Source organism: Artemia franciscana, chromosome 8, assembly GCF_032884065.1.
Source record: "Artemia franciscana chromosome 8, ASM3288406v1, whole genome shotgun sequence".
Classification (NCBI taxonomy): domain Eukaryota; kingdom Metazoa; phylum Arthropoda; class Branchiopoda; order Anostraca; family Artemiidae; genus Artemia; species Artemia franciscana.
In genome coordinates, this window is record NC_088870.1 from 6,864,403 (window position 1) to 6,878,990 (window position 14,588).

The window sequence follows — 14,588 nt, forward strand, 5'->3', positions numbered from 1 at the left end:
CTGTTTGGTGCCCTCTAGATTATTTTTGGCGAGTTTTGGCCCACGTTTTTCTTTCTATTTTTTAATTTGATGCCTGCTACTACTAAAGACTGCATATAAAGCTCTTTTCATTAAAAACTGAATTCCTGATTTTTCCTAATTTTTGAAGATGCATATGATTGTGTATAAGGCCGTATCCAGGGGGAGGACTAGGGGATTTGAATATCTCCCCCCCCCCCCGAGATATTTGTTTGACTCGTTAAAACGGAACAAAAATGCATATAAAGAAATTTTTAATGGGTTTGGGGTAGTTTTTTTTATACCCCACCCACCCCAAAAAAATAGAAAAAACCCCCCCTAAAAAAATTGTAGATACGGCCCTGGTTCGGTAAATTTCCACTTAACCAATTCAAACAATCAGGCTCTATTTTCACTGTCTTTGGTACTTTAAAGCTTTCAATCTGATTGATCATAATGTACTCAACGATATATTTTTAAATGCATTTTAAGTTAACTATTTCCCTATTAAAATTATTACATCCTTTATGTCGAACCCTTGCCAATGTGTCAAATACACAGATAATCACTGTAACTATCTACCAGTTTTTGTGGCTTGCCGCAAGAAGCCTTACTTGATTTCCTACGATTTTCATGGTTAATAGTCTTGGCGCCATATCAACGGGAATACGCTGAAACAAGCTAGATCTTTTTCTACACTTCAAAAAGAAAATTTTAAACTTCAAAAAGAAAATTCTGCTCCATTTAATAAAAAACAACAAATTCGCACTTTATAATGATGTAATTATCATTAAAACTGAGTATCTCTATATCCGGCACAAAACGTATCAGCTCTTAGTTCTTTGTCGTTTATTCAGATCTCTTATCCAAGCTCTACAAGCAATGGCAAGAACGCCCAGTCAATTCTAAATATAGTATGACAACTAGAAAAGTTCATAATGGACGAGATAGGTTGATCCTTGAAGGTATCGAATCCTTTTAACCTAAGCTGTTGTTCAGTTAAATCAGCACACATGAATGTTGCATCATCATCAAATAAAGGTGTAGTGATCCTGGACCCAGAAGGTGCAGGATCGACTAAATCCTAATTCTAGAAGTAGTTGCCACAGCATTAGGCAGATTAGTAACAAAAATTAAAAAAAAGGAGTAGGACCTAATGCAGAGCCTTGGGGGACAACACATTTAACAAGACTTTTACTTTAAGAAAATCCATTAAGGTGAAAATACTGCTCTCTATTTTGGAGATAATTACAAAGCAAAGCCAAAGTAGCCTCTTAGTCCATAAAATTCACATTTTCGCAATAGTATTTGGTGGTCAACAGTGTTAAATGCCTTAATCAAATCCAGAAATAAACCAGCTACTCTAAAATTATTATCAAGAGCTTAGTTATCCCCTTCCTGACACCAAATTGAATTGGATTTAACAGTTTATGCAGTTCCAAGTGATCATATAAAAAAAGATATCCTTGAAGGTATCGAGTCCTTTTAACCTTCTTTCGAAATTTAGAGCTCCAGTAAATACCGTATTTGCCTTTTTTTAAAGTCTAAAATTTTAGTCTAACCGAGGGAAACAAGATTAGAATTAGATCAATTCAAAAGAGGGCCCTCTCGATTATTTTAAAGCAGAATCCTACGCGAGAGACGTGAGGTCCTTTGCATAAGCCTTGACCCAAAAGATAAAATAAATATTGGAACCAAGGATTTATTCCCTCTCCCTGCAACCCTATAAGTAGCCTCCTTCCAAGGGAGAAAGATCAAAAGACCCTGATCTCACTCCATTTCCCTGTAAAACAGATAGATGTAAGTTGAATTTTATACTGTCTTTCCTTTCTAATTTCCACGTTTAATTAAGAATGTGATTTAAGAATTTTCCACGTTATTTTTTTCTTTTTATTATATCTCGTTTAATTCCATGTTAATGCCATATTTTACAGCTTTTACATTCTATACCAATTCATTTCCACTATTGGAATACCTTATTTAGTGCCAATTTTTATCATTTTCTTTGTTTTTATCTTTTGGCAGTTGAGTATACATTTTGGTGTGGCTTTATGACCTGCATAATGACATTTATTTATAATATGACATTTGACATTTATATTTATAATATGACATTTGACATTTATTTATAATATGACATAATGACATTTATTTATGACAGTGCTAACTTTTTCCATAGTTTGTTATTTGCACCTAGAAAAGGTGCATTTAGAAATGACCAAATTTAATTTTTTTTTTTTACTAAGGGGATCCCTTGGATCAGCCTTGGAGGATCACTTCTACTATTTTCACCCAGTGTGTTGATTAGCTTGCACGCGTATATAATATGGTCAGGGGGGGGGGGGGTCAGAATTATTTTGGGGGGTAGCCATCGATAAAAGTTTAGCTTCCCTTAGGTATATTTCGCGCCGCCACCCCTGCAATTAGCGTAGCTTTTGACCTTCTGGTGGGGGGGGCTTTGCCGCAAAAACCACCTCCTAGATCTGTCCTCTGAGTATGGGTATGCAAGTTGTAGATCCTTGATAATGTCAAATTCCAAATAAGAATAAATCATGTTGGTTAAAAAGAAAAGCTAAAGAGTTTCATAGGTCCAGTTTAATAATTGTTTATTATAACTATGGATTAATCAGTGATGTAATCTTTGCGAACCGTGCAAAAGTTGTTGAGCATATATTTGCGGAAGTTTTTGTTTTGAGTTCTCCTTCGTGTTCTCGTTTTGTTGTTCTTTTTGTAGACCAGAGTCCACACGACTCCAATGTCTGGGTATATCGTATCGTATAGGATGAGCAAATTATAGTCAAATTATAATTATAGTCAAATTATAGATGAAAAGTCAAGATGCCTTGTTAAAATTTTTATTCGTTCTATTCGTCTGTCACAACTATTAACTAAACAAATGTTTGAGGCGAGGTTCCAAGGACACCTACTTCTCCTGGATATAAAACTCCTGGACTACTCCTGGATATAAAGGGAAAAAAATAACACCAAGGATTTCTGCAATTCAACGGGGATATGGTTTATTACAGCGCATTAAGTAGACAACCAAAAAAGGTCACTTGGCCAGCTACGCTAATAGAGGGAAGTAGGGAGGGCCATTTGTCCTCTAGATCTTCCCTCCTTCCCCCTAAATTTGGGAGATAGCTTTTTTGGAGGTATTTTCATTAAAAAAATTCAAAAATATAGGACCAAGAAATTCCGCGATTTAACGGGGTCCTTGTCGTCATTGCTGAAGTAATCATGATCAAAATCGCCATGATTATCTCATTGTGGTCTTCGGGGTCATTCTTGTCTCAGACATATTGATAAAACGTAAATTTTTAATTTTACTTTATGACTTGAATTCCACGCTTGTTCTTTTTTTTTTGGGGGGGGGGTAAATTACCAAAATTACCACTGTTACGCAGAGATCGATTTTCTTATGAGCGCTTTTCATGTATCTATAATTTTAAATCTATAATAATCTATAAATCTATAATTTTGGTTTTTATTTATAGGACCATTCCCGTTTTGTCCAGTGTGTTCGTTTTTCTCCTAGTGGGGAATATTTTGCGAGTGCTGGTTTTGATGGAAAGCTTTTTATTCATGATACGAAGGAGTATAAAACTGTATGCGAGCTTGGGAGCCCTGCCCACAAGGGTGGGATCTATTCCGTAAGTTATTTGATTAATATTTGAATTTTTTATTTATGTAATTTTTCAAATAACATGAATGAAGGAAGGTTAAACGTTTAATCAAATGCATTTAAATAATAATAGATTACATAATTGATATCTATAATTAATTAATTATTTAAGTAATAAGTATATATTAATTTTCCTTTATAAATTAAGGTATTTTTGAAGAATCTCGCTGCCTTTCCATGAGGTACCAATAACAGTTCAAATAGGGATAAATTTTTTCATTAGACATTGAAAAACGATGATAAAAATTTTGAGTATTTCAATCACATGCACAACAACTTCCATCAGCAGATAAACTCGATCTTTATCTGCTGATGATGGTCGCTGTGTATGTGATCGAAATATCCAGAGTTTTTATAATTGTTCTTCACTGCCTAATAAAAGGATTTATCCCATATTTGAACTGTCATTTGTACATCCATTTTAAATTCTATTCTACGTTACTATAAAAATATTTACTGACAATGGATTTTAAGCAGCCTGTTACCTACTGCAAAATTAATATACTTACTAATCAATTTGTTTGCGTTAATTCAAAGGTTGCTGTTTGTAATGTTTAAGACACATTTCGTTAAAATTAAGTAATTTTTATTGAGTGATGCAATTCCATTTTCCTTATTTTCTTTTATTCTTGTTGATGTTCTTTCTTTTATTCTTTCTTTTTATGGCACTTGGTATTAACCAAGTGACATATAGCAGTCGCCAATTCTGTCGGTCTGTCTGTCGGTCTGTCTGTCGGTCTGTCCCGGTTTTGCTACTTTAGGCACTTCCAGGTAAGCTAGGACGATGAAATTTGGCAAGCGTATCAGGGACGGGACCAGATTAAATTAGAAATAGTCGTTTTCCCGATTTGACCATCTGGGGGGGAGTGGGGGCCCGGTTAATTCGCAAAAAATAGAAAAAATGAAGTATTTTTAACTTATCAGCGGGTATTTGGATCTTAATGAAATTTGATGTTTGGAATAATATTGTGTCTTAGAGCTCTTATTTTAAATCCCGACCGGATCTGATGACATTGGGGGGAGTCGGAGGGGGAAAACCTAAAGTCCCGGTTTTGCTACTTTAGGCACTTCCAGGTAAGCTAGGACGATGAAATTTGGCAAGCGTATCAGGGACCGGACCAGATTAAATTAGAAATAGTCGTTTTCCCGATTTGACCATCTGGGGGGGGGGGGGGGAGTAGGGGCCGGTTAATTCGGAAAAATAGAAAAAATGAAGTATTTTTAACTTATGAGCGGGTGATTGGATCTTAATGAAATTTGATGTTTGGAATGATATTGTGTCTCAGAGCTCTTATTTTAAATCCCGACTGGGTCTGATGACATTGGGGGGAGTTGGAGGGGGGAAACCTAAAATCTTGGAAAACACTTAGAGTAGAGGGATCGGGATGAAACTTGATGGGAAAAATAAGCGCAAGTCCTAGATACATGATTGACATAATCGGAACTTATTTGTTCTCTTTGGGGTAGTTGGGGGGGGGGAGTAAGTCTTAAAAATTAGAAAAATGAGGTATTTTCAACTTGCGAACGGGTGATCGGATCTCAATGAAATTTGATGTTTAGAAGGATATCGTGTCTTAGAGCTCTTATTTTAAATCCCGACCAGATCTTGTGATGGGGGCGGGGAGTTGGGAGGGGGAACCTAAAACTTGGAAAACACTTAGAGTGGAGGGATCGGGATGAAACATGGTGGGAAAAATAAACACAAGTCCTAGATAGATGATTGACATAAACGGAACGGATCCGCTCTCTTTTGGGTAGTTGGGGGGGGGGGGTTAATTCTGAAAAATTAGAAAAAATGAGGTATTTTTAACTTACGAACGGGTGATTGGATCTCCATGAAATTTGATTTTTAGAAGGATATCGTGGCTCAAAGCTCTTATTTTAAATCCTGACCGGATCTGGTGACATTGGGGGAAGTTTGGGGTGGGGAGACCTAAAATGATGGGAAACGCTTAGATTGGAGGGATTGGGATGAAACTTGGTTGGAAAAATAAGCAAAAGTCTTGCATACGTAATTTACATAATTGGAACGGATCCGCTCAATTGCGGGGGGGGGGGGGTAATTCTGAAAAATAAGAAAAATAACGTATTTTTAACTTACGAAGGAGTGATCGGATCTTCATGAAACTTCATATTTAGAAGGACCTCGTAACTCTGATATCTTATTTTAAATCTCAACCGGATCAAACGTAATTGGGGGGGGGGCAGTTGGGGGGACCGGAAATCTTAGAAAATACTTAAAGCGGTGAGATCAGGATGAAACTGGATGGGAAGAATAGAAACCTGTCTAAGATACGTGACTGACATAACTGGACCGGATCTGCTCTCTTTGGTGGAATTGGGAGGGGGGAGGTAATTTTGAAAATTGAGGTATTTGTAACTTACGAAAGGGTGACCAGATCTTAATGAAATTTGATATTTAGAAGGATCTTGTGCTATAAAGTTTAACTTTAGGTTCTGACCTTCTCACAAGTGCCAAATGAGCTCTTGGCTCTTGGCTCTTCCGACCTCGTACCATATGAGCTCTCGGCTCTTCCGACCTCGTCCAAATGAGCTCTTGGCTCTTCCGACCTCGTACCATATGAGCTCTCGGCTCTTCCGACCTCGTCACAAGTGCCATATGAGCTCTTAGCTCTTGTTTTCTTTTATCATTCTTTTATTCTTGTTGATGTTCGTTATCATTCTTCTTTTATTCTTTTATTCGTTATCAATCTCCTTTTATTCTTGTTGATGTTCGTTATCATTCTTCTTTTATTCCTTTATTCGTTATCAATCTTCTTTTATTCTTGTTGATGTTCGTTATCATTCTTCTTTTATTCTTTTATTCGTTATCAATCTTTTTTATTCTTGCTGATGTTCGTTATCATTCTTCTTTTATTCTTTTATTCGTTATCAATCTTCTTTTATTCTTGTTGATGTCCGTTTTCATTCTTCTTTTATTCGTTATCAATGTTCTTTTATCTTTGTTGATGTTCGTTATCATTCTTCTTTTATTCTTTTATTTGATATCAATCTTCTTTTATTCTTGTTGATGTTCGTTATCATTCTTTTATTCTCGTCGTCAACGATACGTTGACGTTTTTCTTTTCCCCAAAATGTGTTTTGAAGGATTTTGTGTCATTGTTTGTAATCTGTGTATGATTGTGTTGCCATAATAACTAAATGATTGTGTAATTGAAGTGATACGATAGCTTACAAATTATTTTTCAACCCTCAGTGTTGGCTGGACAATGGGTCCATTAGCGCATTCTCCCAGGGGACTACTAATCGTCGAAAGCGATATAAAAATTGTCTTTTCACTATAAAATTTCACTCAAAAGATATTTAAATTTGACTTTGTTTTGCTGGTGAGTTTTTCAATCAAAGCGGGTGGCACCACAGGGAACTCCCGAAGTGATCAAATGACTCAAATGATAATTCTTTTGAACTGATTTTACGTTTTCCTAGGAGGTATTATCAAACATTTTAAGCGGCTACCCTTTCCTGAACGTAAAAAAAGAAAATTCTGCTCCATTTAATCGAAAAAAAAACAGAATTCAAACTTTTTGATGATGTAAATTTTATTAAATTGAATATCTCTATCTCCGGTAGAAAATGAGGGAAGTGAAATAGTTTTTCCAAGATTTCCGGGAAAGTAGGTATTGGTTTTTAGTTTTCTGTCACTTATTCGTATCTCTTATCCAAGTTATGGCATGACCACCCAATCAATTCTAAATATTCTGGCCACACAAACTAAAATAGTTTATAAGTTACGAGATGGGTAATCCTTTAAGATGTCGCATGACCTAAAATAACTCAACAGTTTGTTTTGTAATACGTTACTGGAGTTACGAGTTAAAGGTAAACTCTGCCGCCTAAACCAAATGTGCATTAAGGGGGGCGAGGGCTTGCCTCAATCAAATCCCCAAGGTTTTGTTATTTTTCTTCTAGCATAAATTCTCATTGCTCCTTCAGCCCTTTTTCAAACATTTAAAACCCAGTACCAATTCCGGTAGCTTGCGCTGCTTGGGCTCTGAAAAATAGAGGTTTTTGGTGAAATGAAGCCAGGAGAATTGAATGAAAGAAATTATTATTCGACAGAACTATAAAAGTTTATATAGTTTATACATGAACTATAAAAGTTTATAACTTACGAGATAGGGTAATCCTTTAGATGTCGTATGACCTTAAATAACTCAACAGTTTGTTTTGTAATACGTTATTGGAGTTACCAGCTAGAGGTAAATTCTGCTGCCTAAACCAAATGTGCATTAAGGGGGGGGGAGGCTTGCCTCAATCAAATCCCCAAAGTTTTGTGATTTTTCTTCTAGCATAAATTCTTATTGAGCCTTCAGCCCTTTTTCCAACATTATAAATCCAGTACCAATTCCGGTAGCTTGCGCTGCTTGGGCTCTGAAAAATAGAGGTTTGTGGTGAAATGAAGTCGGGAAAATTAGGTGAAAGAAATTATTATTCGACAGAACTATAATAGTTTATATAGTTTATACATATTACTCGATATTTATATATCGATATTTTTATATATCGATATATATCGAGTTTTTAATTAATTTTTAATTGATTTTATACATCGATATATTTATATATCGATATAATATAGATTACTATATTACTCGACAGCTAAGTTGTTTTGTAACTTTATAACTCGCAGAATATATAGTGGAACTAAACCAAATACAAACAACAAATTGTTAAAATTCTTAAGATAGACATTAAACAATTGGCAGTAATGAAAAGGGGGGGGGGAGGGTGAAGATATTCACTTATTTAGCATATCAACAATGTAAAGAAAAAAGGTTCTTCCATATCTTTCTGTTGATACTTTTATCAGGATAAAATGGTTTTGCCGTTGAAGGAGTGTGAAGGAGGTGAGGTTAAAGGGGGAAGAGGGAGTAGAGGGGAAAGTAAATTTGTCAGGGGGCTATGGAGAGCAATGCTGGCAAAGCGCAAGGAATTTTTGTTCTGTTTTCCTTGCGGACGACCAAATTGGCTCTCCAAAGAAGGGGGATATAAGGGTTGTATTCTTTCTTTGGACTTCTGATTTCTTTATATCTGTATATATTATTTATAAGGACTTACAATTCTTAGGTATGTTTTTTAGTCTCCCGAAGAAAGGAGATATAAGGATCTTATTCTGTCTTAAGAATTCTCATTTCTTTATACATATTACTTATTGGGACTTACAATTCTTCGGTTTCTTTTTTGGACTCCCCAAGAAGGGAGATATAAGGATCTTATTCTGTCTTATGACTTCTGATTTTTTTTCGGTATATTATTTATAAGAACTTAAAAAATTCTTAGGCATCGTCATTGGACTCCCTCTGTTCTAAAAATAATTTTTACATATTGGTAATGGTAGTAAAAAGTCAAGCACTATTGACAGTATCTGAAAAACCTGAAAATCGTAAGGGGACTTGTATAGATTTGCCTCTGAATGTTTCAACCAAGTTTGATATTTACGTATGGAAGTGTTGATAGTTTTGATTGTTTTAGTATGCACTCCCAATGGGGGAGGGGTTCAGAGAGGCGAACCCTCCCGCTGTGGGGTCAAACCCTCTATACAGAGTAGGCGAAACCTTGATCGCAGCTATTTAAAAAATCTATCCGCATTAAAGATCTACTGCATTAAAGGAGCATTGTCCAAAACGTAAGGCTATGATTTGTTTTTTGTCAAAGTTGTTGTGGGCATTTTAGATGTTTTTTTTTTTTCGTCAAATAGTTGCTCAAAGGAGGACGCCCATTCTAAGGCTGTTCCTAAGGACCCTCCACAGAAGATAACCGATCTTGGCCTAAAAAGTACTTAACCTATTCTTTTTCTAGCCATGGAAATATTCCTCTCTTGAGGTTGATTAAAAATACCACCCCTGAAAGTTTTGGAACATAAATGTAATTTCGATAGTATTTCAACCCTGACTCCGGTAATTTTTTCTTTTTTTTTGCAACTAATATCATCCGATTTGTTTGGTAAGAGTCCTTTATGCCAGTCTCACCGATGGGGGGATTCTTTCCATCACCTTCTGTGTAAAGTTGTTTTTGTTTCCTATTGGTACAGCCTTTGAGGAAGGGGGTCAGAGGACGAGATATACGGGCCCAAGCCTCAAAGGGGCCCTTTGCAAGATAGGATTTTCAGTTTTTGGATCCACTCAGCAGCGTATCACAATACGCTTCTATCACTATACCTATACCTACCTATCACTATACGAAGCCCATATTGATCGGCTTCTTGCTTGGCTGTCTTCAATTGATTCTTCAATAGAACGTGAAAGTCAATTTTACATCTTTTGTACTTTAGGTTGCTTGGAGCCCTAATAGTAAACAACTGCTTAGTGCCAGTGGGGACAAGACCTGCAAATTATGGAACGTCGAAGATCGAACAATGGTTAGTGAATTTGTGATGGGCACCACAATCGAGGATCAGCAGGTTAGTTTGTTCTATGTCGAATTGTGTTTTATTTTTATAGTTTTTTTTTTATTTGTAATTTATTTTTAGATCTTTATTTATTTCATCTGTTTACTTTACTATCTGCAAAATGTGGGAAAAAAAATTAAGGACTGATATATAATTGTCAACTAAAGCAGAACCGAAAGCTGCCCCCTCCTTCTCTGTCCCACACACTCTTGCGTCTCTAACCTCTCTTTTTTTCTCCTTGTCTCCGCCTCTCCTTCTCGTGAGAGGGGGACAGTACATAACATGAGAGGGACACATAACAATATATATATATATATATATATATATATATATATATATATATATATATATATATATATATATATATATATATATATATATATATATATATATATATATATATATATATATATATGTGAGCAAGCTAATTCACATCAACCCTTTTTTTGTAAATTCACTGATAGTTAAAATTTATTAGAATCTTGTTATTGTTTTTAATGGTTTTAAATTCTGTGTGTAAGGGAATGTGAATAGAAAGCCTTAAGACATAAAATCGATTTTGTCTAGCTTCCAATCCTTGTTTCTCCACGTGGTCAAGCCATAGATATGATTTCCATTATTCATGAATATTACTTAATAATTGGCATATTTACTTTTATATAAGTTGGCTTCTTCTTAAATTAAGCAGTGGTGTAATATATTATCGTTTGAAGGATGCCAACTAACTTGCTTTTAACTTTATAACGAAGTGGGCGAAATGAATAGAGCCATTTCTTGTTATTAAACTAGTAACATGTTAATTTTTTGGTTAAAAAACAAAGATTTTAAACGCTCTCATTTAACTTTGTCTCTTGACGAGATCAAATCTTTTAAGAAAGCCAAATACCCGCTTTTAGGTAATGCTGTGGCATTATCATATACAGCCAATGTTCTGCCTATCGGTTTTTGGAGGGGAGGTAGACGTGATCTTGGCGTGTTTATAAGCGATATACACTAGCATAAAGTATAAACCACTTTTAGGTAATGCTGTGATATTGATCCTATATAGGTAATGCTCTTGCTATTTGTTTTACAAGGGGAGGTAGACGTGGTCTTGGCATGTTTACAAGTAAGATATACTAGTATAAAGTATAAAAAGGTTTGCCTTCTGTCCAAGAAAGATTTACCAATGAATAAACAAAATATGATTTTTAACTTGTTAATATTAAAGCGTTTTGTTGAATTGGGAGAAATAAAAGTCCTGTTTTGGTTATCGAACTGCTAAAAGACTACTTCTCCGTGAGAAATGTGACTTGCATTCATTTGGTGTTATAATTTCTGTCGTTGCTATGTCTCTCTCAAGGGGAGTTATTAAATCTTTCAGGGGGGAAGTCTTTGGTGATGTTTTTTAACAGAATAATTTTTTAGGGTTGTACTATTCACATGGCTTACTGAACGTAGAAAGAAATTATGTAGATCGAAGGAAAAGAAATGAAAGAATGTAGAAAGAAATGAATACTTATGAATAGATTTTTAAGCTCACCTGCATTCCTGCTCAAGAGCTGAGACATGAATGTCACATGCGTTTTTTACTTTTTTCCAATCAATATAATGAGTTTTTTTGTTTAATGAACATTATTCTCTTTTTCTTCAGGAGATATATTAACAATATCTTTTTCAAATTTTTTTTTTCAAAAATGTAAAACAGTATAATGCTTAAACGAATCAAGTACAATAATAAATTGATAAAGTCAATTTTAGTATGCTTTGTATAGTAGTTATAGTGGTTATAATAGTATGCATGGATATAGTAGCACAAAAAGAGAGGATATAGAAAGCACTCCCATCTTTCTTCACAGGAAAGTTAAAGAAAGTGACTATAAATACACTTAAATTCACCAAATTCACTATCTCTAAAATACACTAGTTTTTTTTTTTTATAGATCCGTCATTTAAAATTAGCAATTGCAATAATAATTATGTATTTTAGGTCTCCTGTCTATGGCAAGGACAGCATTTACTATCTGTTTCTCTTAGTGGTTTTATAAACTATTTAGACGTGAATAATCCAGAGAAACCGCTCCGTGTCGTCAAAGGTCATAATAAGCCAATCACAGCCCTTGAAGTGAACCGAGCCAAGAAGTCTATTTATACAGCATCACATGATGGATTTATTACTGCCTGGGATGCTGTAACTGGTAATAGTTATATTAGTTTCGTGTATTCATAGGTGACAGATTAGATATTAAATTCATAGGTGGCAGATATGAATAATTATGAGTCTCTGGGTTGGGCTGTTTAAAGTCCTAGCCGAGTCAGAGTCGTTCTTGCCGAGTGGTTGGCGCGCTGGATTTGGAATCTTTTGTCCTAAGGGCGGAGGTTCGATTCCTGGCGTGGCCGGTTATTTAGTTTGGGACGGGGGTTAGTGGAGTGACTCTGTGAGCTTAGCCAGAGTTGACCCAGCTGTAAATGGTACCTGGAGAAATCTGGGGAAGGTAAGCAGGAAGGGTGTATGAAAACACAGGATGGTTGGCCCCCAGTCTCCATTGCACTTACTGGCAAAAGGGCCTTGAAACTGAGATCTGCATTGCCGGTTTGGGCTTTGAGGGTCTAATGCCGTATCCCATACTTTTTTTTACGCTTACAGGGGAAAGAGGACCACATTGAACCACATTTTTGAACCACACCATATTTGAACCACAGTCCCCCCGAAATATTTGTCTGACTCATAATTAGTCTTAGAAATGCAGCAAAAAAACTATTTCTCCTCAATCAGTAATACACATATTTCTAACTTGTAAACTGGTCTTCAAAATGCAGGTAATAAAATCCTTATTTGGGGCTGTTAGACAAATTCTTCGGGAAGTAAACCTCTTCTTCATTCTTTTGGTCCCTCTCCCGACAATAATCTTTGATATGGCCCCGTTTCTAGCCTCTTTTCTTCATTATATCCAACAAAAGGAGTCATCGGTTTTCAATCAAGCTTTTCGGGAATTAAGTTTCCTAAGTCAGTGCTGTATGGATACAATCCATCTTGTCAAATAGAAGGGAGGCTTCTAAATTCATATCACCGAGGTAATATGACTAAAAACATGGCCTGATCTCGATCAAATATTAGATAAAGTAAGAGCTAGTCTCCAGAGCCGGATAAAGGGCAACGGAGCGATTGAACCCCGCATTTGACAGGGCCCTGCATTACCATCAAAATGACAAAAAAGGATTTTGAAATTTAAAGCAGATTCTTTTTGACGACAATGGATTGATTATGAATTATTCAAACAATTGAGAATATATTTATTTTAAATTTGTATTGCTGGATGAGATTTGTTAATGTGTTTACTATTGTACAACATACACTTTATACTATAGAAAACTGATACCCGTAAAAGTTCATGTCAAATTTATTGAATTTAATCGGGACTCAGTGATGTAGATCGACCTATATTACAGAGTTTTTGCACTATGTACGAGTTTACCTACGTATACTATGCAGGTATATTTTATTTAAATATTTATTATAGAGAGAGGGCCCCGCGAAGAAAAAAAATCAATCGGGCCCCGCACCTACTCGATTTGGGCCTGCTCATGTTCCAGTTATGCCTTTTCGGGCTCCGCACATAATGCAAACCTTTTGGGGGAGGGAATCCCTAAATTTTTCTGTTCAACACAACTAGCAAAAGTAGCTATTGAATCTCAGCCAAACTTGCTTGGGGGCAAGTCTGATATGAATCCAGCCAACATGTCTAATTACATAGCGCCTCACGATGATTGTTTTACTACCTGTGTTGCTGTTACTGGTATTAGTTGTATTTCTTTTCTTAATTCATAGATGGCAGATAAATAGCCTCTCAATGTTTAAATGACTGGTTAGTAGTCTGCCATCGTTTCTATCTCGAGACCACTATCTCGAAGTCATGTCGTTTCTATCTCGAAGTCATGTCACCATTATCACAATCTCAATACGACCATTTAGATTCCATTGGAACCAAAATTTCTGATGATTTAGTAGAAATGAATAATAAAAACTAATAATTAAGAACTGTACTAGATAGTTTTTGGCCTGAGGCCAAAACCGCCAAAACGTGTAGAAGTAGAAAACGGCTTTACATGTCGGTTGTTCAGAATGAAATTCCAATTGATAGTTATATCAGGAATGGTTATCAGCATAATTTTATCGATTGGTGATGTCTTATCAAATCGCCGGATTTTCGATTTATTCCTCTTTAAAAAAAAAACAACACAACTTTATTACCTTTACCATAAAATTCATACCATAACCCGACCTTATCCGAAACCATCGGTCCTATATCGAAAGCCCTAGTAACATCAAATTGCTATTGCTCACATGTAGCAGGGATTTTTTTTTTATGTTGAAAGGTTGAAGTTCACGACCTGGACATTCATTTCCTGCACTGCCTAAGAAATTAATGCAGTGGCACGTAAGTTGCATGTTTACTTTTATTTAATACTTAATAGAGTTCAAGTTATAATAGTTACTAAGCCTGAAGATTTAAAAGCCGT

General features: G+C 35.6%; 1 protein-coding gene across 2 annotated transcripts in view; it reads left to right on the forward strand.

Moving 5' to 3' along the window:
• The window catches only part of LOC136029913 (actin-interacting protein 1-like), a 247,574-nt gene that overhangs the window by 151,972 nt on the left and 81,014 nt on the right, over positions 1-14,588 (forward strand). For both annotated transcript variants that reach the window (XM_065708425.1, XM_065708424.1), the window contains exons 5-7: positions 3,492-3,647; positions 9,972-10,100; positions 12,058-12,265. In XM_065708425.1, coding sequence (XP_065564497.1) covers positions 3,492-3,647; positions 9,972-10,100; positions 12,058-12,265 — 493 coding nt within the window. The remainder of the gene's footprint in view (positions 1-3,491; positions 3,648-9,971; positions 10,101-12,057; positions 12,266-14,588) is intronic.